The 26,027-nt window shown below is 45.5% G+C and overlaps 1 protein-coding gene across 2 annotated transcripts; it reads right to left on the bottom strand.

Moving 5' to 3' along the window:
* Positions 1-532: 532 nt before the first annotated feature.
* On the bottom strand, positions 533-25,833 carry LOC311120126 (uncharacterized protein). Of its 2 annotated transcripts, none has more exons than XM_084194743.1 (13): positions 24,270-25,833; positions 22,216-22,257; positions 17,842-18,309; positions 15,990-16,134; positions 15,593-15,723; positions 14,993-15,172; positions 13,326-13,529; positions 5,893-6,072; positions 5,387-5,619; positions 5,111-5,240; positions 3,588-3,966; positions 1,403-1,477; positions 533-1,296 (listed from the first exon to the last, which is right to left on the bottom strand). In XM_084194743.1, the coding sequence occupies exons 1-13, from the start codon at positions 25,779-25,781 to the stop codon at positions 1,112-1,114; spliced, it is 3,864 nt and encodes a 1,287-aa protein (XP_084050869.1). In that variant the 5' UTR covers positions 25,782-25,833; the 3' UTR covers positions 533-1,111. The 2 variants fall into 2 exon arrangements, with proteins under 2 accessions (XP_084050869.1, XP_084050870.1); XM_084194744.1 differs by having other exon boundaries at positions 15,593-15,720.
* Positions 25,834-26,027: the final 194 nt, after the last annotated feature.

Raw genomic sequence — 26,027 nt, 5'->3', positions numbered from 1 at the left:
TCTAAAATGTCAAATATAAAGATGGAAAAAGCAGCACCCCTGTGTACTGGTTAAACCGTGCTGCTGTGGGGCGTCTCACTATCTACCCTGAGCCGCCAGGTGAATGTAACCAGATCCGACAGCACAGGTGAGGAAGCGCCGACTAGCTGGGGCTCATTCAGGGTTTCCACTAGTTACCACAGCCACAAAGTCAAAATATGGCTATATCATAAGAATGAATTAAAACAAACATTTGCTTTTTGGTCTTAATTTAAGGTTAGGGTTTGGTATAAGAAGAGACATTGTAGAAATAGACGGAGTTTATGACTTTGTGGCTGTGGTAACTAGTGATTACCCTCATTCAGTGGGATGATGTTGATATGATTCATATGATTACAGCAGATGTGTTACATTTCCTCAGTAACCTAAGCACCAGGTGGGTTTGCTTGAAAATAAAGTCTGATCATTTGTTTGGTGGAATAAGACAATTCTGTTCCAATTGAGAGAATATTTTCTCACAACCAACCAATAAAATGATTGAGAAACGCACTACTTGTATTTGGTACTTTTTGTAACATAGTTTATTTACAAAACAGTGTTAACAGGGTTACTGCATGTGTGAATGTATGTGTGTAGACTGTCCTCTGGGCATTCAGCTCTCAGAGGAGCCACTTGTGCCTTCACTAGCAGTCTAACTCCAACAGGGTCCAGCCTCAGAGAAATGAACTAAAACCAAGGTAGCAGGTGAGTACTCAACTCCTAATTGAAAAGCTAAAATGTGCTGTACATCAATGTCATAATTACATTAATACAGGTTTCTGCTGGGCGGTTGGGTATTAAGGAATCTTGGACCTACAAAAGCAGCATCTTTACCACACCAGCAACATGAGGGAGACAGTCTGTATGTATATTAACACTTACGGGAAGTCCAGGCACATATTTGAATAGACACAAATAGAAACCAGACAGATATATAACGCAAGACCCAAACAAAACATATACACACTTTAAGAGGCACACAAACACATTGATAAAACATACATTACACAAAGTAGTACGTGCACAGATACTGTCCTGAAATATGTAGGTCCATAATTGTTTTGTTTTTCTCTGAGTCCTCAGGGAGAGATCCTCACTTCCTGAACAAGGCGTGTCGGGTGACGGCGTACCACAGGTGGGAGGGCTTTCGCTTGGGCTCGGCCAATGTGAACACCTGCTGCTGAGGCACGCTGGTTGGCACAGTAACATGGCGCTGGTGAATTGGATGCAGGGGTTGGTGCTGGTGGTGTGGCGGGGCAGAGCCAGAGTAGCCTATGGCTGAGAATAAACCGTTTTTAAAACATTATTTGCAATACTAAGAGTATTTCACTGATTCCAACACCACATCAATTGTAAGAACACAAAAGTATGATTGATTGCTTACTCTTCATTTTCCCTTGTTTGGATTTTCTTGCATTGAAGATTGCTTGTTTTCTCTGTGTTTCACTGATCTTCATTCCTGTCATGAATAAAAAGATAACAGTCAACCCAATGTCATTCAACATGCACTTACTTACATGTTCTCCTCTTGTTTTAGGTTTTATTTATTTGAAACCAAAGACAAGTGAAAGACAAAACAGTGCAGATAAAAACAGTTTACAGGTGAGGTTGGAAACACAAAAGGGCTTATATGAAAACCACACTCCCCAAAAAACAATAATAAATATATATATATATATATATATATATATATATATATATATATATATATATATATATATATATATATATATATATATATATACACACACACTGCTCAAAAAATTTAAGGGAACACTTAAACAACACATCCTAGATCTGAATGAATGAAATAATCTTATTAAATACTTTTTTCTTTACATAGTTGAATGTGCTGACAACAAAATCACACAAAAATTATCAATGGAAATCAAATGTATCAACCCATGGAGGTCTGGATTTGGAGTCACCCTCAAAATTAAAGTGGAAAACCACACTACAGGCTGATTCAACTTTGATGTAATGTCCTTAAAACAAGTCAAAATGAGGCTCAGTAGTGCGTGTGGCCTCCACGTGCCTGTATGACCTAACCCTACAATGCCTGGGCATGCTCCTGATGAGGTGGCGGATGGTCTCCTGAGGGATCTCCTCCCAGACCTGGACTAAAGCATCCGCCAACTCCTGGACAGTCTGTGGTGCAACGTGGCGTTGGTGGATGGAGCGAGACATGACGTCCCAGATGTGCTCAATTGGATTCAGGTCTGGGGAACGGGCGGGCCAGTCCATAGCATCAATGCCTTCCTCTTGCAGGAACTGCTGACACACTCCAGCCACATGAGGTCTAGCATTGTCTTGCATTAGGAGGAACCCAGGGCCAACCGCACCAGCATATGGTCTCACAAGGGGTCTGAGGATCTCATCTCGGCAGTCAGGCTACCTCTGGCGAGCACATGGAGGGCTGTGCGGCCCCCCAAAGAAATGCCACCCCACACCATGACTGACCTACCTCCAAACCGGTCATGCTGGAGGATGTTGCAGGCAGCAGAACGTTCTCCACGGCGTCTCCAGACTCTGTCACGTCTGTCACATGTGCTCAGTGTGAACCTGCTTTCATCTGTGAAGAGCACAGGGCACCAGTGGCGAATTTGCCAATCTTGGTGTTCTCTGGCAAATGCCAAACGTCCTGCACGGTGTTGGGCTGTAAGCACAACTCCCACCTGTGGACGTCGGGCCCTCATACCACCCTCATGGAGTCTGTTTCTGACCGTTTGAGCAGACACATGCACATTTGTGGCCTGCTGGAGGTCATTTTGCAGGGCTCTGGCAGTGCTCCTCCTGCTCCTCCTTGCACAAAGGCGGAGGTAGCGGTCCTGCTGCTGGGTTGTTGCCCTCCTACGGTCTCCTCCACGTCTCCTGATGTACTGGCCTGTCTCCTGGTAGCGCCTCCATGCTCTGGACACTACGCTGACAGACACAGCAAACCTTCTTGCCACAGCTCGCATTGATGTGCCATCCTGGATGAGCTGCACTACCTGAGCCACTTGTGTGGGTTGTAGATTCCGTCTCATGCTACCACTAGAGTGAAAGCACCGCCAGCATTCAAAAGTGACCAAAACATCAGCCAGGAAGCATAGGAACTGAGAAGTGGTCTGTGGTCACCACCTGCAGAACCACTTCTTTATTGGGGGTGTCTTGCTAATTGCCTATAATTTCCACCTGTTGTCTATTCCATTTGCACAACAGCATGTGAAATGTATTGTCAATCAGTGTTGCTTCCTAAGTGGACAGTTTGATTTCACAGAAGTGTGATTGACTTGGAGTTACATTGTGTTGTTTAAGTGTTCCCTTTATTTTTTTGAGCAGTGTATATATATATATATATATATGTTTCAATCAGTTAAACAAAGCATACTAATTATAATTGTACATGATAGACTCAGTATACAAAAAAACTAACATTGTTTTTGTGTGTGCATGAGTGAGTGTGTGTAAGAGTTAGGCTACATGGAGGAGACATGGGAAACACCTTTCCCATCTTCTCAACAACCCCTCTTCTAGTCTGCTTCCATTTCCTCTTCCCTCCTCAGTCTCTCCTTCCCACTCCTTCTCACCTATCTCCTGGTCCTCCTGTACCCTCCGTCTCTCCCTGGCAAAGGCCTGCAGCCAGCGATGTCTATCCTGGGGCTTCCTGCAGCAGAGGTAACACAGGGTCTCCAGGGTGGAGCTGTTCCGGAGCCGCAGGGCGTTCCTCAGCGAGATGCCCAGCTCGGGGTCCCTGCCGTCTGGCATCTGCAGCACCGATGTGTGGTCCATGTCTAGGCGGCCGCGGTAGTGCAGCAGGTCGCGGCGCAGCACGTCCTTCTTACAGAACACCAGCTGGTGGTCGAACAGGAAGAAGCTGCGCTGCTGCGTCTTGTTGCCCTGCCGGACGATCCGGGTGAGTTCTCCAGAGTGGATCAGCTCCGAGCTGCGCTCCAGGACATCCGTTCCCTGGGAGAGACCACACACAGACAGGGAGGGGGTGAACCAGAATCTGGGCAGCGGAGACGACAATAAATATGACTCGTCTCCTCTCTAGACCAGTTAGCTACCATTCATTTTCCCATTAGACAGCTCTGCAAGCGTTGTCAAAATACGTTAGTTACTCACCAAATATGGAGTTTCGCAGAGCAACTATCGTCATTTACTGCAGTCACACCCAGTATGTACTTCCAAAAAAAGGTCTACATAAAAATGTACATGTGCCAAATCCACCTCTTCCGAAAGATCTCTAAAAACATACCCTATATGGTCTACTTAATTTACTTGCATTAAATATTATTGCATTCCATGTAGCACATTGTGAAACAACAGGTTGATGACATTCATACACTATTGTAGATGATAAAATCAATGATCTTTAGTGATAGTGTACTGCTGCTGGATCAGCCGACCTGTACATGGTAGTACTTTTACTGTACATGGTAGATTTTATTGGTGGTACCGAAGAGGTGATTTGGCGCATGGTCAAGAACAATACTGAGATTCTTTCCAGACAAGACAATTTTTTGGTTGCTTGTACATTTTTATGGAAGTTGGAAGTACATACTTCCAACTTTTTTGGAAGTACATACCGGGCGTGACAGCAGTAAATGACGATAGTTGCTCTGTGAAACTCCATATTTGGAGAGTAACTAACGTATTTTGACAACGCTTGCAGAGCTGTCTAATGGGAAAATGAATGGTAGCTAACTGGGCTAGAGAGGAGACGAGTCATATTCATCGTCTCCTCCTCTGCCCAGATACTGGTTTAGAGAGGGGGTTGCATTTTTCAGATCATTGATTGAGTCAGTGCTATCTGGGATCCTTGGGAAGTCTACCCTAAACCCTAACACGTAACTATTTTAAATGTCAACTTCAATGGGGTAGGGACGTCCCAAGGAACCCGGTTAGCATGGACCCATCTTAAATGACACCTTACGTCCCACACTGTGTACCACTGAGTACAGGAGACGAGCACAAGGTCTAAATGGTTTTCGATGCAAATGGAAATGCAAAGCCTTAACATAAACACTGTAATAGCCATGTAATAATATGGTTGTAACAGGATTCTGCTACAGTAACGATAATGTAATAATGTAGTGAGGAGCCTCACCTCCCAGCGTAGGATAGCCACCTGCCAGTGAGCGATGGCATCGATACTCTCCAGCCTCCTTTTCCCCTCGTTGATCAGGCTCGCCACGTTCTTCATCGCCTTGTACGCGTCACTCACTCCACCGTAGTCACTACAGCACACAACATCAACAGCATTGGAGTGTGTGAAAAGGTTGCCGTGTGTATACGTGTGTGTGTGTGTGTGTGTGTGAGTGGGTATATGTTGTGAAGTTTGTAAAGAAAAAAAAAAAAGTGGCCAGTGTGTGTTGTGACTTACCTGTGGTCTTTGGGGGTGTATTTGAGCAGCTCTCCCAGCTGCAGGGGGTACTTGCAGATCTTCTGGACGGGCGTGAGCAGGAAGCCGGCGATGGAGATGTCAATCATCTGCTGCAGCAACCGGCAGGCCTCAAAGAAGTGCTTGTACCTGCCCAGCTTCATGAAGCGCTGCAGCTCCCCACACGCTGCAGGGTGGGTGTTACAGTACTCAGAGTAGATGGAGAAGCCCTCGCCCTGAGAGAGAGGAGGATGGGGGGGTGAGTGAAGAGGGAGAGAGTGGGTAAGGAAGGAAAGAGGGGGGGTGGGGTGGGTGAGGAGGAAAAGCGGGAGGGAGAGAGGAGGCGAAATAGTTAAATACCAAAAGGGGATGTGACTGCGTTGAAATGTATACTGTGTAATGTATTCAGGGATCAAAAAGATAATGGTATGGAAAAACGCTGGATCCAATTCTGAAAAAAGTGTGTGTGTGTGACGTGTGTGTGTGTGTGTACAAAGGGTATAACGTACCTGTAAGAGGAAACAGGCTCCTATCTCACTGAGGTGAGGCTGGTCTGTGTTGTACTTCTTCTCCAGGTCTTTGAGGAACTGTCTCTGGAACTTGTAGATGTCCTCGATGTTACTGAAGATAGTCTTCAGCTGCAGCTCAGTGAACATGCCCGGGTGTTTACGACACTGACGGATATAGCCCTGGGAAAAGCATTAGACATTTTCTGGCTTAAGTGGTGGGCGTGGCAGGGGCAGGGGCGTGGTCAATGGTGTGGTCGCCCGATCAAACATGTTAGAGGCCCTCCTGTTGGCCGCAGTGACAAAATGTAGATGTTTTAAAGCTAATTTGTACAATTATACACATTTTGCCATGAGACAGAGAAAATGTGCAGTTTTAAAACTAATTTCCTGCAATTCTACACATTTCACCATGGCTTATGCTATCTGAGCGAATCGAACAAACAAAATCAATGGGGGCCCCATGCCATGACAGAAATACTCCTAAATGCATAATTTTTTTAAATTTTAGATTCTCCCCGACTGTCTAGCTTTTATTTTGGTGATTGTTAGTTCTCAAAGATGATCTTATAAAAAAAAATACAGTACCAGTCAAAAGTTTGGACACACCTACTCATTCAAGGGTTTTTCTTTATTTTGACTATTTTCTACATTGTAGAATAATAGTGAAGACATCAAAACAATGAAATAACACATTTGGAATCATATATTAACCAAAAAAGTGTTAAACAAAACAAAATATATTTCATATTTGAGATTCTTCAAAGTAGCCACCCTTTGCCTTGATGACAGTTTTGCACACTCTTGGCATTCTCTCAACCAATTCACCTGGAATGCATTTCCAACAGTCTTGAAGGAGTTGCCATATATGCTGAGCACTTGTTGGCTGCTTTTCCTTCACTCTGAGGTCCAACTCATCCCAAACCATCTCAAATGGGTTGAGGTCGGGTGATTGTGGAGGCCAGGTCATCGGATAAAGCACTCCATCACCTCTCCTTCTTGGTCAAATAGCCCTTACACAGCCTGGAGGTGTGTTTTGGGTCATTGTCCTGTTGAAAAACAAATTATAGTCCCACTAAGCGCAAACCAGTTGGGATGGCGTAGCTCTGCAGAATGCTGTGGTAGCCATGCTGGTTAAGTGTGCCTTGAATTCTAAATAAATCACAGACCGTGTCACCAGCAAAGCACCCGCACACCATCACACCTCCTCCTCCATGCTTCACGGTGGGAACCACACATGCAGAGATCATCCGTTCACCTACTCTGAATCTCACAAAGACACAGTGGTTGGAACTAAAAATCTCAAATTTGGACTCATCAGACCAAAGGACAGATTTCCACAGGTCTGATGTCCATTGCTCGTGTTTCTTGGCCCAAGCAAGTCTCTTTTTCTTATTGGTGTCCTTTAGTAGTGGTTTCTTTGCAACAATTCGACCATGAAGGCCTGATTCACACAGTCCCCTCTGAACAGTTGATGTTGAGATGTGTCTGTTACTTGAACTTTGTGAAGCATTTATTTGGGCTGCAATCTGAGGTGCAGTTAACTCTAATAAACTTATCCTCTGCAGCAGAGATAACTCTGGGTCTTCCATTCCTGTGGTGGTCCTCATGAGAGCCAGTTTCATCATAGCGCTTGACGGTTTTTGCGACTGCACTAGAAGAAACTTTCAAAGTTATTGACATTTTCCGGATTGACTTTCCTTCATGTCTTAAAGTAATGATGGACTGTCGTTTCTATTTGCTTATTTGAGCTGTTCTTGCCATAATATGGACTTGGTCTTTTACCAGATAAGGCTATCTTCTGTATACCAACCTTACCTTGTCACAAACGCATTAAGAAAGAAAGAAATTCCACAAACCATGTATTTAGATTGTAGGTAGGTATTGTAGTTAGGTATTGTAGGTAGTTTATCTAGGTAGTTATTGTAGGTAAGTATTGTATTCGGCTGAGCCCGGTGAAGCACGAGGCTAGCTAACCCACTGCCTGGACCAATAAAGCTAGCTAGCTAGCGGGTAGCTACTGGTAACTATTAGCAACTGTGGATGTTATTTCACGCTTAAGAGTATCTGTAATTATGCCAGCTAGCTACCTACCATTCAGCTGTTTTTCTAACCTCATTATCTGAAGCGTTAACGTTAGGTAGTTAGTAGCTACTGTACTTGAAATTTAGCTAGCTTGTTGCTACCTGGATCGCTAACTAAACAATAGCTGGAACGACCTAGCTGTAATGTTTGGAGACGCTTTCTCTCCGTTGGGACAGACGCAAACTGGCTAAATCGATTCAGTAGCTAGCTTTACACTAGGGTAAGTTATAACCTACATTTATTTTTATTTTATTTTTACATACTGGTAACCAGAGTCGTTCAACAGGAATTCAAGACATGGGTGACTAGTTAACGTTAGCTTGGCTCTCTCTGTGTGTTTCGTTGACAGAGAGCAATGGCTAGCTAATATGCGAACTATTCTAGCTAGCTAACTACCTGGCTGAATAAGTTGACGATGTACTCACTCAAACTGTCAAAACTAACCCCAAAACTTTACACAACGTTAGACACGGACATGAATGATCTGTTTAGCGTGTTAACACACTATTGGTAGTTTGTTGTAACCGAGTATTGGTGCTAAACCGTGTTATTGGAAGCTAGCATGCTAGTTAGCTATGGCGTCATAGGATACGGTGCCCTGGGCGGTTTTCACGGAAGAATACTGTACCAAGTCAGCTAGCTGAATAAACTAAGTTAGAGTCTATTCCTAGAAAACATTGAACCGCTGTAGTTTACAACAATTATTAATTTCTAAAGTGGAAGTTGGGAGAGTTATATTTGAGTGATTCCGTGAAAAGTAAGTGAGGGAGGCCCCGCTCTCTCGCTTTCCCAGATGTTTAGTTAATTTCATTCCGATCTCCTTTGCATTATTGTAGCCTTTTCTGTAGCCTGTGAACTATGCGTCTGTCTATCCCCGTTCTCTCCTCTCTGCACAGGCCATACAAACGCTTCACACCGCGTGGCTGCTGCCACTCTAATCTGGTGGTCCCTGCGCGCACGACCCACGTGGAGTTCCAGGTCTCCGGCAGCCTCTGGAACTGCCATTCTGCGGCCAACAAGGCAGAGTTCATCTCAGCCTATGCTACCCTCCACTCCCTCGACTTCTTGGCGCTGACGGAAACATGGATTACCACAGAAAACACTGCTACTCCTACTGCTCTTTCCTCATCTGATCATGTGTTCTCGCATACCCAGAGAGCATCTGGTCAGCGCGGCGGTGGCACAGGAATCCTCATCTCTCCCAAGTGGACATTCTCTCTTTTCCCCCTGACCCATCTGTCTATCTCCTCATTTGAATTCCATGATGTCACAGTCACTAGCCCATTCAAGCTTAACATCCTTATCATTTATCGCCCTCCAGGTTCCCTTGGAGAGTTCATCAATGAGCTTGACGCCTTGATAAGTTCCTTTCCTGAGGATGGCTCACCCCTCACAGTTCTGGGTGACTTTAACCTCCCTACGTCTGCCTTTGACTCATTTCTCTCTGCCTCCTTCTTTCCACTCCTTTCCTCTTTTGACCTCACGCTCTCACAAGGCTCACGCTTGACCTCATCTTTACTAGATGCTGTTCTTCTACTAATCTCACTGCAACTCCCCTCCAAGTCTCCGACCACTACTTTGTATCCTTTTCTCTCTCGCTCTCCTTCAACACTACTCACTCTGCCCCTACTCAGTTGGTAATGTGCCGTCGCAACCTTCACTCTCTCTCTCCCGCTACTCTCTCCTCTTCCGTCCTATCATCTCTTCCCTCTGCTAAATCCTTCTCCCTCCAATCTCCTGATTCTGCCTCCTCAACCCTCCTCTCCTCCCTTTCTGCATCTTTTGACTCTCTATGTCCCCTATCCTCTTGGCCGGCTCGGTCCTCCCCTCCTGCTCCGTGGCTTGACGACTCATTGCGAGCTCACAGAACAGGGCTCCGGGCAGCCGAGCGGAAATGGAGGAAAACTAGACTCCCTGCGGACCTATCATCTTTTCACTCCCTCCTCTCTACATTCTCTTCCTCTGTTTCTGCTGCTAAAGCCACTTTCTACCACTCTAAATGTCAAGCCTCTGCCTCTAACCCTAGGAAGCTCTTTGCCACCTTCTCCTCCCTGCTGAATCCTCCTCCTCCTCCCCCTCCCTCTCTGTGGATGACTTCGTCAACCATTTTGAAAAGAAGGTTGACGACATCCGATCCTCATTTATTAAGTCAAATGACACCGCTGGTCCTGCTCACACTTGTGACGGCCGGCCGCCCAACAACCTGCCCGCTTGACCCTATCCCCTCCTCTCTTCTCCAGACCATTTCCGGAGACCTTCTCCCTTACCTCACCTCGCTCATCAACTCATTCTTGACCGCTGGCCATGTCCCTTCCGTCTTCAAGAGAGCGAGAGTTGCACCCCTCCTCAAAAAACCTACACTCGATCCCTCCGATGTCAACAACTACAGACCAGTATCCCTTCTTTCTTTTCTCTCCAAAACTCTTTAGCGTGCCGTCTCTAGCCAACTCTCCTGCTATCTCTCTCAGAATGACCTTCTTGATCCAAACCAGTCAGGTTTCAAGACTGGTCATTCAACTGAGACTGCTCTTCTCTGTGTCACGGAGGCTCTCCACACTGCTAAAGCTAACTCTCTCTCCTCTGCTCTTATCCTTCTAGACCTATCTGCTGCCTTTGATACTGTGAACCATCAGATCCTCCTCTCCACCCTCTCCGAGTTGGGCATCTCCGGCGCTGCTCACTCTTGGATTACGTCCTACCTGACAGGTCGCTCCTACCAGGTGGCGTGGCGAGAATCTGTCTCTGCACCACGTGCTCTCACCACTGGTGTCCCCCAGGGCTCAGTTCTAGGCCCTCTCCTATTCTCTCTATACACCAAGTCACTTGGCTCTGTCATATCCTCACATGGTCTCTCCTATCATTGCTACGCAGATGACACACAACTAATTTTCTCCTTTCCCCCTTCTGATAACCAGGTGGCGAATCGCATCTCTTCATGTCTGGCAGACATATCAGTGTGGATGTCGGATCACCAGCTCAAGCTGAACCTCGGCAAGACGGAGCTGCTCTTCCTCCCGGGGAAGGACTGCCCGCTCCATGATCTTGCCATCACGGTTGACAACTCCATTGTGTCCTCCTCCCAGAGTGCAAATAACCTTGGCGTGACCCTGGACAACACCCTGTCGTTCTCCACTAACATCAAAGCGGTGACCCGATCCTGCAGGTTCATGCTCTACAACATTTGCAGAGCACGACCCTACCTTACACAGAAAGCGGCACAGGTCCTAATCCAGGCACTTGTCATCTCCCGTCTGGATTACTGCAACTCGCTGTTGGCTGGGCTCCCTGCCTGTGCCATTAAACCCCTACAACTTATCCAGAACGCTGCAGCCCGTCTGGTGTTCAACCTTCCCAAGTTCTCTCATGTCACCCCGCTCCTCCGCACACTCCACTGGCTTCCAGTTGAGGCTCGCATCTACTACAAGACCATGGTGCTTGCCTACGGAGCTGTGAGGGGAACGGCACCTCCTTACCTTCAGGCTCTGATCAGACCCTACACCCAAACGAGGGCACTACGTTCATCCACCTCTGGCCTGCTAGCCCCCCTACCTCTACGGAAGCACAGTTCCCGCTCAGCCCAGTCAAAGCTATTCGCTGCTCTGGCACCCCAATGGTGGAACAAGCTCCCCCACGACGCCAGGACAGCGGAGTCACTGACCACCTTCCGGAGACACTTGAAACCCTACCTCTTTAAGGAATACTTGGAATAGTATAAAAGTAATCCTTCTACCCACCCCCCCCCCATAAAAAAAAAAAGTGGTTGTCCCACTGGCTATCATAAGTTGAATGCACCAATTTGTAAGTCGCTCTGGATAAGAATGTCTGCTAAATGACGTAAATGTAAACAAGGCACACCTGTTAATTGAAATGCATTCCTGGTGACTACCTCATGAAGCTGGTTGAGAAAATGCCAAGAGTGTGCAAAGCTGTCATCAAGGCAAAGGGTGGCTACTTTAAAGAATCTCAAATATATTTTCATTTAACACTATTGGTTACTACATAATTCCATGTGTTATATCATCGTTTTGATGGCTTCACTATTATTCTACAACGTAGAAAATAGTCAAAATAAAGAAAAACCCTTGAATGAGTAGGTGTGTCCAAACTTTTGACTGGTACTGTATATAGGTCCATTAACCTCTTAAGGATCTGACCCTTTTTTCCCAATTTTTGCCTAAAATGACATACCCAAATCTAACTACCTGTAGTTCAGGACCTGAAGCAAGGATATGCAAATTCTTGATACCATTTGAAAGGAAACACTTTGAAGTTTGTGGAAATGTGAAATTAATGTAGGAGAATAACACATTAGATCTGGTAAAAGATAATACAAACAAAAAAACATGCATTTTCTATTTATTTATCTTTGAAATGCAAGAGAAAGGCCACAATATAATATTGCAATTTAGATTTTGGCCACTACATGGCAGCAGTGTGTGCAAAGTTTCAGATTGATCCAGTGAAGCACTGCAATACTGGACTATTTTGTATCAAGTCTGCCCAAATTGGTCAATTGATACATTTTGAAGTACCGTACATAACTATAGAGAACATACAAAAATGATATGGTAATACAAAATGTAAGTTTACACACTCCCAGGAATGTCATACATGATGGGTCATTAACTTATACACTAACTTTCACACATCTAGATGGCCGGGCGGGGTGGGTGTGGAGCCAGAGACAGCAGGGGTTCAAACTGTAGAACCCAGTTCCTACATTTGAATATAAAAATGGATTTTATCAAACAAAACTATGCTACATTTTATCATTGGGCATCTCAGTATGACAAATCAGAGCAAGATTACTGAATGTAAGTACATTATGTACCTTCAGAGGTGAATATATCAACCCAGTTGCCGTGATACGTTTTTTGTTGTTGTGCACTCGCCTCAAACAATAGCATGGTATGTTTTCACTGTAATAGCTACTGTAAATTGGACAGTGCAGTTAAATTAACAAGAATTTAAGCTTTCCGCCCATATAAGACATGTCTGTCCTGGAAAGTCTGCTGTTACTTACAACAGTCATGCTAATCACATTAGCGCACGTTAGCTCAACCGTCCTGTATACGGGACACCGATCCCGTAGAGGTTAACTTTTCTACATACTTCATATCTGGTTTTAGTCGTTTAAGTTAACACTGAAAAAACTAACACTCAATACTTTTCTATGCAGAAAGAACCACTGACATAGATGTGTTCAATGCAAGGTTTGACCAGCAGGGGGAGCCAATTGGCAGAAAAGCTGGTGGAAATCCAGAGCCGTAGTTGTAATGTCAGTGATGATGGAGGAAAGAGAACGGTTAGGGTCGGTTAATGTTTGTGGTTGTGGTCGAGCCTCCACCCACCTCACAGATGTCCCGGAGATGTTTGATGTAGATGCGTTCAGTGTTCATGATCTCTTTGACCACATTAGTCCTCATCTGCTCGCGGTGCTCTGCGCTGTGTGTGTGATTGTGTGTGTCCCGGGGGGCAGTGTGTGGGTCCTCTTGGTCCAGAGCACAACTCTCTACACTCTCCGCTCCTGAGTCCTCCTCCTGGTTCACACGCACCTGTCAAATCACACACACACACACCCACGTTACCAGGGCAACCACAGAGTCACAGTCCACCTAGTTAACTAGCACCTACAAATTAAACTTAACCCAACCTACATCCCTATGGTAACATTGGAAACACCATGTATGGTTAACAAGCCCCATGTCCGTCAACAACAATCACCAATAGGGGCAATTACCAAGCGGTCACCTACCTGTCAATTAACTGGCCTCGCCATGGTTACCATAGCTTGCCTTATTAAGACGCAACTGTCAATCAACACAAGTCACCAGGGAAACCACTGAAACCTCTGAACCCCTCAGCCCTTGAACACACACTACCAAGGGGCAGGGTTGGCACTAAGCCAGTTTCAGAGCCTTTGGCTGGGAGGGTCTACAGTAAACATAAATTACGCAGGGAGGTCAGTGTCCACTTAGATAAAACATGGACACTTCTTATATTTCAATGACCCAACTATCATGTCTTGTACAGACAGTTGTTTTGTTTGTGGCCCTTTTTTTTGTTGCTTTATGGCCTGATCTGTATCTTGGTGGGCCCCGTGTAGATCAGTTGGTAGAGCATGGCGCTTGCAACGCCAGGGTTGTGGATTCGATTCCCACGGGGGGCCAGTATGAGAGAAAAAGAATGGAGTAAAAAAATGAAAAAATGTATGCACTCACTAACTGTAAGTCACTCTGGATAAGAGCATCTGCTAAATGACTAAAATGTAAAATGTGTTGTGTAAAAATAATCAATAAAAACATGTTGAAGAAATTGTGAATAATTTACTTTGATTTTTTTTTCTTTTCAATGCAACAGGGTTAGTGCATTAAACAGATTTATTGCGAATAAAAATCAGTGCGTGATGACGTAGTGCACACAAAATGTACTTTTTCACTTAAGTTTTCATGTCCCGAATTAAAATCTAAAGTTGAATGTGTTTCCATCACATTTTCAACTCTACCGATACTTTTGTCACAAAAACTGTTGCGTTAAATAGCAAATGTGCCTACTCTGGTCTTGGTACCTGCGCTCTAGCCAACAGCTGGCAGATACAGTGCGGGTAGACTGTGTGGGTAGGCTAGTCTACATTATGAGATTATTATGGATAAGAGCGAGAATATTTGTATTTGTCAAACAGCAGTCAAGCATCGATCATCATCTAACCAGAATCAGACCCTCAATATTTATTGGAAAGGAGCATCAAGATCACCATGCACTTTCACCACCCTGTGAAGTCCACCATAACTTATTTAAACTGTAGCCTAATAAACTACATTGTTTACCGCCATGTCTCGCATAGTACATTTTACCGACACAAAATGATCCCACCATGTCGAACAAATGATCTGCCGGCATTCATAAAATTGTACCGAAACTTCCTGTTTCCATCACAGCTGTCGTGATTAATTTTTTATACAGTATGACTTTACTCACATAAAAACTGTGGATGGAAAAGTGGTTATAGTGGTTTTACCCTGACGAAGCTAGAGGGGAACCAGGCCTCCCTGTCTGCCCCCATGCCCCACCACCAGTCCTTGTGAGGGGCCTCCAGCACCCGGATCACATCCCCCGCCTTGAACGCCAGCTCCTGCTCCTCCATCGTCACATGGTCCCACAGGGCCTCCGCATACACCGCTTGACCCTGGCTTATCCACTGACACACACACGCACGAAGATAAAATACCCAATTACGTACGTCAGACATGGCTGAAGATTTTCCAGTTAAAGAAATGAGAAGAGTCACATTATTCATTCCTTTCCCCCCTGATGTTTCTCTGTACTCAGAGTTACAGAGTCAGGGTTACTGAGTTATGTAATGACAGACACGCACAGATAAATACAGAATTACATGCACAGCATACTCATGTCCGACACACAGATTATGCTTGGACTTGGACACCAGAGCTGTGTCCAGATCAGTCACACACACACATAGAAATACACACATCAGGGATGACTTGGCAGAAACGGCATGTTGACTTGGAGAGACGTTACGTCTGTTGCCAGGAACGGTTGCAGAACATCGGCGTTGCTGAACACACTCTGCAGGTAAACACACAGGTAGGCAGCTCACCTGGCTGAGAGCAGACAGCTCCACCCCAGGCTGCAAGTACGTTGTGACATCACTGAGCTCATCAAAGCTCCCCTCCTCCTCACTCACACTGTCACCATCCACCGCTGCACAACACTCTGAGCCGGCATCTGCTTTGGGGAGGAGAGTACAGTTACACACATTAGACATGCTCACACACACAAAGAGGGTAAACATATACTTTTACTTTACACACTCACTTTCAAAGAGCTCTTCTGCTTTGCTGTTCTTTTACAGACAGTAGACCCACTCTGCCTCTCATTCACACACACACACACACCCTCACCACTCGACCCCACTCTGCCTCATTCTCACACACACAGACATGCGCTCTCCATCTTTATTCCTCTCTTTCACACACAGACACACACACCCTCACCACTGAGGACTCTGTGTAGTTTGCGTCGTCCGAGGTGGTCCAGTCCGATGGGGGTGCTCTGGGAGAAGGTTGAGGGGCGGAACCTGGCCGACACCGCTCTGTAGGGGGGCACCTGGTGGGATGGGACAGGGGGGCGCGACAGGGCCTAGAGGGACATGGAGAGGACAGTGTTCGGGCCTTTGGGAACATCCAGGGGTTTTGCATCTCAATCACAAACAGGGCATTATTTAACATACTGGGCATTTCCTCTGGAATACACTGTAACAGGTGGTATTATAAACGCAACATGCAACCATTTCAAAGATTTTACTGAGTTACAGTTCATATAAGGAAATCAGTCAATTGAAATACATTCATTAGGCCCTAATCTATGGATTTCACATGACTGGGAATACAGATATGTATCTGTTGGTCACAGATACCTTAAAAAAAAGTAGGGGTGTGGATCAGAAAACCAGTCAGTATCTGGTGTGACCACCTTTTGCCTCATGCAGCGCGACACATCTCCTTCGCATAGAGTTCATCAGGCTGTTGATTGTGGCCTGTGGAATGTTGTCCCACTCCTCTTCAATGGAGAAGTTGCTGGATATTGGCGGGAACTGGAACACGCTGTCGTACACGTCGATCCAGAGCATCCCAAACATGCTCAATGGGTGATATGTCTGGTGGGTATGCAGGCATTGAAGAACTGGGACATTTTCAGCTGCCAGGAATTGTGTACAGATCCTTGTGACATGGGGCCGTGCATTATCATGCTGAAACATGAGGTGATGGCGGCGGATGAATGGCACTACAATGGGCTTCAGAATCTCGCCACCGTATAGCTGTGCATTCAAAATGCCATCGATAAAATGCAAATGTGTTTGTTGTCTGTAACTTATGCCTGTCCATACCATAACCCCACCGCCACCATGCGGCACTCTGTTCACAACGGTGACATCAGCAAACCGCTCGCCCACACGACGCCATACACACGGTCTGCCATCTGCCCAGTACAGTTAAAACCGGGATTAATCCGTGAAGAGCACACTAATCCAACATGCCAGTGGCCATCGAAGGTGCGCATTTTCCCACTGAAGTCAGTTACGATACCGAACTGCAGTCAGGTCAAGACCCTGGTGAGGACGATGAGCAGGCAGATGAGCTTCCCTGAGACGGTTTCTGACAGTTTGTGCAGAAATTATTCGGTTGTGCAAACCCACAGTTTCATCAGCTGTCTAGGTGGCTGGTCTCAGACGATCCCGCAGGTGAAGAAACTGGATGTGAAGGTCCTGGGCTGGAGTGGTTACATAAGGTCTGCAGTTGAGGCCAGTTGGACGTACTGCCAAATTCTCTAAAACGACGTTGGATGTGGTTTATGGTAGAGAAATGAACATTAAATTCTCTGGCAACAACTCTGTTGGCCATTCCTGCAGTCAGCATGCATATTGCGGCATTGTGTTGTGTGACAAAACTGCACATTTTAGAGTGGCCTGTGTAATGATCATGTTGTTTAATTAGCTTATTGATATGCCACACCTGTCAGGTGGATGCATTATCTTGGCAAAGGAGAAATGCTCACTAACAGGGATATAAACTAATTTGTGCACAACATTTGAGAGAAATAAGCATTTTGTGCATATAGAACATTTCTGGGATCTTTTATTTCAGCTCATGAAACATGGGACCAACACTTTACATGTTGTGTTTATATTTCTGTTCAGTAATGTAACATACATACATACATACATACACACACACACACATACATACACACACACACACACGTACACACACACACATATATACACACACACACACACACACACACACACACACACATCTAGCCATTGTTTAGAGGTGAGTTGCTTACAGAAGGCAGACTGTCCTCTCTCTCCTCAGCTCCAGGTGAAGAGTACAGAGCCACTCCTCCAATAACAGACGTGGGCCGTCTCCTCCGGCACTGGAGATCTCCATTCATATTGTAGTTCTCTGGGCTGTCTCTGTCCTGCGAGCCTCCATTGCTTTTGTAGTCCTGACAGGGAGTTCCATTTGTAGTCCTCTCCTTAGGATGTAGCTCAGTCTCCTCCTCGGGGATGGCGTACTTCCTGGCTACCAGCTGAGCGTAGTCAGAGATTGGCCGAGGCCTCGATCGGCCAGCCCTTCGCCTGGGGATGAAGGACGTGGACGTTTCTGTGGAACCTATTTTCATCAGTGACATGGGTGAGGTGGGAGACTCTGGGGGACATGTTGGTGTGAGAGAAGGGGTACCGGTGGCTGAAGGAGGGGGCGTCTCTTTACCCCCTAATAGTGCCTCTCTGCCCTGTTCCTCTAATGTACCCTGAAGGTGAGAGCAAAGGTGAAAGGTCAATGAGAAGCCCCACAATGTTTGCCTCTAACAAACATCTGCAGGAAAGAACGTCAATCAAAAACAGAGCATGCCGTTTAGTTGACGTGTCATTAATGTGGAAAGTTAGTACTAATGTGTTTGGACTCTGTAATATATCTTTGCACATTATTTTCCCCCATATCACATTACCTCAAGAAATAAAAAGCTCTTATCAAATTGTATGTGTACACACAAGTAGGAGCGATAGCAGAGTACATATTTCTTTCTATTTAGGTTCCTGGCCATTTGAGAAATAGCGCAATGTTTAGTCTGTAACTGACCTGAAAGCTTACTACTGTAATGTGTACTGTTCTGGTTTAGGCTAGTTTGACATTGGTATTGGTTTGTCAGAAGAGAGAGGGGTAAATCCATTTGAATTCAATCACTTTTTGACAGCACCCCTTATAATTTGGACGAAACCTTCCATACATACATACAGTGCCTTCAAAAAGTATTCATACCCCTTGACCTTTCCACATTTTGTTGTGTTACAGCCTGAATTCAAAATTGATTAAATGTTTTTTTTATCTCACCCATTTACTACACACAATACCCCATATGATGACAAAGTGAAAACATGTTTAGACATTTGTACTAATTTATTGAAAATTAAATACAGAAATCTATTTTACATAAGTATTCACACCCCTGAGTCAATACATGTTAGAATCACCTTTGGCAGTGATTATAGCTGTGAGTCTTTCTGGGTAAGTCTCTACCAGCTCTCCACACCTGGATTGTACAATATTTGCCAATTATTCTCTTCAAAATTATTCAAGCTCTGTCAAATTGGTTGTTGATCATTGCTAGACAGCCATTTTCAAGTCTTGCAATAGATTTCCAAGCAGATTTAAGTCCAAACTGTAACTCGGCCACTCAGGAACATTCACTGTCTTGGTAAGCAATTCCAGTGTAGATTTGGTCTTGTGTTTTAGGTTATTGTCCTGCTGAAAAGTGAATTCATCTCCCAGTGTCTGGTGGAAAGCAGACAACCAGATTTTCCTCTAGGATTTTGCCTGTGCTTAGCGCCATTCCGTTTCTTCTTTATACTGAAAAACTCCCCAGTTCTTAGCGATTACAAGCATACCCATAACATGATGCAGCCACCACCATGCTTGAAAATATGGAGAGTGGTACTCAGTAATGTGTTGTATTGGATGTGCCCCAAACATAACACTTTCTATTCAGGACAAAAAGTTAATTGCTTTGCCAATCTTTTGCAGTATTACTTTAGTGCCTTGTTGCAAACAGGATGCATGTTGTAGAATATTTTTATTCTGTTAGGATTCCTTCTTTTCACTGTCAATTAGGTTAGTATTGTGGAATAACTACAATGTTGTTGATCCATCCTCAGTTTTCTCCTATCACAGCCATTCAACTCTAACTGTTTTAAAGTCACCATTGGCCTCATGGTGAAACCCCTGACCGGTTTCCTTCCTCTCCGGCAACTATGTTAGGAAGGACGCCTGTATCTTTGTAGTGACTGGGTGTATTGATACATCATCCAAAGTGTAATTGATAACTTCCCCATGCTCAAAGGGATATTCAATTTCTGTTACAGATAATTGTATGTGTGGGGTACAGAGACGAGGAAGTCATTCAAAAATCATGTTACACACTATTATTGCACAGAGTGAGTCCATGCAACTTATGTGACTTGTTAAGCAACTTCTTACTCCTGAACTTATTTAGGATTGCCATAACAAAGGGTTTGAACACTTATTGACTCAAGACATTTCAGCTTTTCATTTTTTATTAATGTGTAAACATTTGTAAAAACATAATTCCATTTTGACATTATGGGGTATTGTGTGTAGGCCAATGACCAAAAATCTCAATTTAATCCATTTAAAATTCAGGCTGTAAAAAAAGATGTGGAAAAAGTCAAGTGGTGTGAGTACTTTGAGGGCACTGTATTTGCCCAATGTAGAAGTGCTCAGAAAGAAAATGTTTGGACCTGAATGCCAAAACATTCAAGAGATAAAGGTGTTCAAAGTTGACCCATTTTGCATACCCCACCATACTATGAGACATCCATGTCTTCATCACTGAAAAAAAAAATATATATATATATATACAGTGCCTTGCAAAAGTATTCATTCCCCTTGGCGTTTTTCCTATTTTGTTGCATTACATTATTTGGATTTCATGTAATGGACACACACAAAATAGTCCAAATTGGTGAAGTGAAATGAAAAAAAGAACTTGTTTCAAAAAATTCTAAAGAATAAATAACGGAAAAGTGGTGCGTGCATATGTATTCACCCCCTTTGCTATGAAGCCCCTAAATAAGATCTGGTGCAACCAATTACCTTCAGAAGTCACATAATTAGTTAAATAAAGTCCACCTGTGTGCACTCTAAGTGTCACATGATCTGTCACATGATCTCAGAGTTTGCAACACCAGTAAGCAAGGGGAACCACCAATGAGCTCTCCAAACAGGTCAGGGACAAAGTCGTGGAGAAGTAAAAATCAGGGTTGGGTTAAAAAAATAAAATCAGAAACTTTGAACATCCCATGGAGCACCATTAAATCCATTATTAAAAAATTGAAAGAATATGGCACCACAACAAACCTGCCAAGAGAGGGCCGCACACCAAAACTCACGGACCAGGCAAGGAGGGCATTAATCAGAGGCAACAAAGAGACCAATGATAACCCTGAAGGAGCTGCAAAGCTCCACAGCGGAGATTGGAGTATCTGTCCATAGGACCACTTTAAGCCGTACACTCCACAGAGCTGGGCTTTATGGTAGAGTGGCCAGAAAAAAAGCCATTGCTTAAAGAAAAAAATAAGCAAACACGTTTGGTGTTCGCCAAAAGGCATGTGGGAGACTCCCCAAACATATGGAAGAAGGTACTCTGGTCAGATGAGACTAACATTGAGCTTTTTGGCCATCAAGGAAAACGCTATGTCTGGCGCAAACCCAACACCTCTCATCACCCCGAGAACACCATCCCCACAGTGAAGCATGGTGGTGGCAGCATCATGCTGTGGGGATGTTTTTCCATCGGCAGGGACTGGGAAACTGGTCAGAATTGAAGTAATGATGGATGGCGCTAAATACAGGGAAATTCCAGCAGGACAATGACCCTAAGCATACTGCTAAAGCAACACTCGAGTGGTTTAAGGGGAAACATTTAAATGTCTTGGAATGGCCTAGTCAAAGCCCAGACCCCAATCCAATTGAGAATCTGTGGTATGACTTAAAGATTGCTGTACACAAGCGGAACCCATCCAACTTGAAGGAGCTGGAGCAGTTTTGCCTTGAAGAATGGGCAAAAATCCCAGTGGCTAGATGTGCCAAGCTTGTAGAGACATACCCCAAGAGACTTGCAGCTGTAATTGCTGCAAAAGGTGGCTCTACAAAGTATTGACTTTGGGGGGGGAATAGTTATGCACGCTCAAGTTCTGTTTGTTTGGTCATATTTCTGTATTCAAGAGCATGCCGTGTCTCAACCGATGGCGGGCAGAACACAAAAACATCAGATGATGTGAAATAAGGTCTAAGCTACAACATATCAGAATATGAAAAGAATCGGCATTTACGCATTTTTCGATAATTGATGACGTTTTTATTTTATTTTATTCATAAAATAGTTTGACAACACTGTTTGTAAGCTTTTAAATGAGATCAAACTCAACCGTTTATCTTTTCATGGTAGGGTGGGGTATGCAAAATGGGTCAACTTCGAGCACCTTTATCACCTGAATGTTTTGGCATTCAGGTCCAAAAAGTTATTTTCTGACCACTTTTTCCATGGGCAAACATGTATGGAAAGTTTTGTTTAAATCAAAAGAGATGGTGTCAAAATGTGATTGAATTCAAATGGATTTACCCAGAGATGTCCCCTTACCTCCTGCTCCTCCTGATCTTGGTCTGGTCTGGTCCATATGCACTGGAAAGGTACACAGTGGATCAGCACCATGGTCAAACACCAACACACTCGCAGGCCTTTGTTCCGAGGCCTGGGTCTCTCTCTCCTTTAGTCCTCTACTGTACGTTCCCCTGCTTCTCTCTCTTCAACCAAAGTAAAGGAGCTCCTTCCCCTCATCTTATCAAATAAAAATCTGCCATCACGGTCCTCGATCAAATAAACCAGTCTTCTGATTGACCTCTAGTCCTCTAACAACCCAGTGTATTATTCCTGGTTGTGTCGGTAGTGTTTTCCTAGATCTCCCGCTGTAAACTCTCACAGGCCCAGTGTGACTAGTGGACTTTGTCCCCGTGGCCTGTCTGGGGGGGAAGGGAGGGGACAGCAGTGCATTTACTGATAACCACACAGCCAACCAGACACAGCACACTGGAACGGGAACCCTGCTTGCTTACGCAATACCTCCACCAATCATAAACAAAACCTAAAGGATTAACTGTGCCTGTTCTACTCCTTCAGAGTGGCTGGCCTCCATATTTGACTTTGCTGTGGCTGTGGCTGCTGGAAGTCACAATCAAAGTGGGGACAAATACACTGCCAACGCTGAGACACAGAGAGTGACAGTAGATATGACACGGAGCTGGGGCCAATCAGCTTGGCTGTAGAGCTTGATTGACAATTGACTTGGGGCCAATCAGCTGGGCTGTAGAGCTTGATTGACAATTGACTTGACCAATTAGGGTAGCTAGGTTTCAGTGATGTTAAGACTTTCGCATGCTTCCCAGTTGAAACAGTTCACGCATATATGAACATTTTGTGAAGTTTTGGTGTTCGGCAGGTTTTTTGGGGGCTGTTCGTGCACACATTTTTTCTTGAGGTAAGTCGATGTTTGGTGGCCGAAGTCTGCGCCCCTTCATCAGTGATTGGTCAACAGTACTACTCTTAAGCCCTATTCGGACGGGATTCGTTTTACTGGGGGAGGTCGGGTAATGTAATTATCTGCACGAGCACAAAACACCACATCTGTAACTTTAGTCCCATCCGAATCCGCCATGGCAGTAATTTATACATGGCAGGAGATGAACAATTTCAGCCAGAATAACCTACTGATAACACTAGTCTGTGCAAATCGACATCCCTGTGTTTTGAGAGAAATGTCTGAGTTTGACAGGTGTTGCTCGCAGTTTGAGCAAGAAAACAATAACTGATTTGATTCACAGTGAATACATTTGTTTATATGTTTTGTGCGTATGAATTCAATACTGCCAAATGCATCAGTAAAAATATTGTGCCTATTTAATGCAACTCCTGCTGTTAATAGATCGCAAAACAGCATACAACTGAGCTAAACGTAGCCTTAAAATACATCAAGTGGGCTGTTTAGATCACATCTGAATTCTGGGGGGCATTTAGGATTCAAATATTATGGTGACACTATACCAACGATGGTTTGGTATGGTTTAGAAACTTGGGAACCAAGCTCGAGTTATCAGTAGGCGTGGGCTGATATACCATATTTTACTATACACCGGTATTGATGCACAGACCGGTTTGGGTTTTTACTTTACCTTCTATAACGGTATTTGAATGTTTGGTTTGTTAAATGTGATATGCCGTGTGTAACGTCCATTTTTATTGTTTACACTGCTACTTGAGTAATACCTCTCCGCTCTCTCTCTCCACGCCGTGTTCCTCACAGACCTAGCCCTGCCCCGTCACTCTAGGTGCGCATTTTTGTTGCTTGACCACGAGACACTTGCTTTCAGTCTGCATGGTCAATGCAGCACATGCAACAATGTTGATGACAACGATATTGTTTCCGCTTTGCTTCTTAATATAAATCCACAATCCTTCTATAATCAAAGCACTGTGCCCTTTGAGCCCGCTGATCAATAGCAATATGTAGATGATGGTGTCACCACCAGCATATCGCTTTCACCTGATAATACCTTTCAGATCAGTAGTCAAGCCATTCCAAAGCACTACAGTAGAACTGAGCCAGAGTAGCATTTTGGACTATCAAAGTATTCTCTTACCTGCTTTGGTTCCATCTTGCCCTCTGCATTGACCTCTGGCTGGTGTTTGCTGTGGCTCCCACAGGGCTCCCCCAGGGGGAGTGGAGGGGAATCACACCATGCTCTCCACCCATCTCCCTGTCCCTCCTGAGGCCTTTCCCCCTCAAACAGGCTGCTCCTCTGGGCACGAGCACTCAGGGAAAATGAGGTTGTAGTGAAAGGCTCATTATGGCTGTGGGAAACGAACACATGGTCTGGTCCCTCCTGGAGTTCTATGGGGAGCAAGGCTGGGTTGTACTCAGCCTGGGGCTGGGGGTGGATGGTAGGCATGTGTTCCAGTGATACCGAAGTGCTGTTCCTCTTCCTCTCCACTGCGGCTCTCGTTCTGGCGGGCGAGGGCCGGCGTTGGCGGTCGCTTGCGGGTAGGCAGGGCGTGCGGCGCGAGTAGTCATCATGGAGACGGCTGAGGAGTGACAAGGGGGTCACGGGGGATGGGTTAAGCTTGCGTCTCACGGTCAGGTCAGTCATACTGCCCACTAGCTTCAACATGTGGCCCTTGGACCTCAGTGGACTCCTAAAGCGACCAGGGCTCTGGCTGCGTTCCCTAAGGTCACCGGACGAGGCACTGGCTGTTCTCTGAATGCTGGGGCCCCCATTGGCCCCTGGGGAGTCTATCTGAGGAGCGGGAGAGAGGAAAGGCGAGGGCACTTTGCGTCTGAAAGGGCCCTTGAAGAGGTGTAGGTTGTCTGCACTCTTGCTCAGTCTGCTTAGCACGTTCACATTCACACTCTCCTCCAAATGGAGGTTCACCTCTGACACTGAACCGGAGCCTGAACCTGGCCTCTGATTGGTTGAAACCCCCAGTCCTGGACCCTCCCCTCGTTTCCCCTGCCCAGCGTCCAGCAGTGTGATGCGCCCCGCCCCGTACGCTCTCCGGATACTCCTTGAGAACCATGTGTTTCTCTGCAGTCCATCTTCCTCATCTACTACCTCCTCCTCATCTTCATTGTCAGAACCACAAGGGCTCAACCCAGCCATCGGTTGGCCAACAGACACCCCATTGGACACTCTATAGCCCTCCCCACACCTAAGTCTTGGACTCTGATTGGTTGTGACCATCCCATTATCTCCACCCTGGTTGGCTGCTGAGGTGTACTCTTCATCCTGATTGGCTGTCCCTCTGTTCTGGATGCCCTGGAGGACTGAGGAGCGTAGCTTCTTAAAGGAGCCCATGACGGCCAGCCCTGACAGACCTGGCCAAACCTGCGGGCCCGCGGCACTGGATGGAGGGCCCTGGAAGGAGAGGGGCCTGCTAGAGCCCTGACTGTCCCCTGGAACAGTGCACTTCCTCTGGGTAGAGAAGAGCCTCATGATCCTGGAGGGGTAGGGCTTCCCCTCAGGGTGGCCTATCACAGGGCTGGACCAGGCGGCCGTGTTGAACCCGTTCAGTCTACTCTCTTCACTGTTAAAGTCAGAGGTCATGGGCTGTACCTCAGCACCACACCCAGACAGCAGGGACGGGGGCACCGCCATCTCCACGTGAGCCTTCAAGGGGTAAAGGTCGCTGAGGGGTCTGGTCCGGGCTAGAGGTCGAAGATCAGGGTCGGATGTGGAGCCACGGCAGTAGGAGGGAGAGTCCTCGCTGGTGGACGGGGTTCCATCGCTCTGCCCCGCCTAAAGAGACAATAGAAGTATCATTGTTTATCACTCTTACTATGTACAGTTTCCTTGATTGTCTTGAAAGGCACTTCGATTTCAGTCGGCCCCAGTGTAGGGATG

Source organism: Coregonus lavaretus, assembly GCF_964263955.1.
Source record: "Coregonus lavaretus genome assembly, contig: HAP1_SCAFFOLD_1019, whole genome shotgun sequence".
Lineage (NCBI taxonomy): Eukaryota > Metazoa > Chordata > Actinopteri > Salmoniformes > Salmonidae > Coregonus > Coregonus lavaretus.
Note: the sequence above shows the minus strand (reverse complement) of the source record. Positions and strands in the feature narration are given on the sequence as shown.

What these genes read in the sequence shown, in the direction of transcription:
- LOC311120126 (XM_084194743.1), bottom strand. Translation starts at nt 25,781, where the DNA reads ATGGCGGTGCCCCCGTCCCTGCTGTCTGGGTGTGGTGCTGAGGTACAG. An exon ending in GCAAGATGGAACCAAAGCAG is followed by an intron (nt 22,258 to 24,269) that starts GTAAGAGAATAC and finishes GTACCTTTCCAG; the next exon opens with TGCATATGGACCAGACCAGA. An exon ending in AAGATCAGGAGGAGCAGGAG is followed by an intron (nt 18,310 to 22,215) that starts GTAAGGGGACAT and finishes TCTCACCTTCAG; the next exon opens with GGTACATTAGAGGAACAGGG.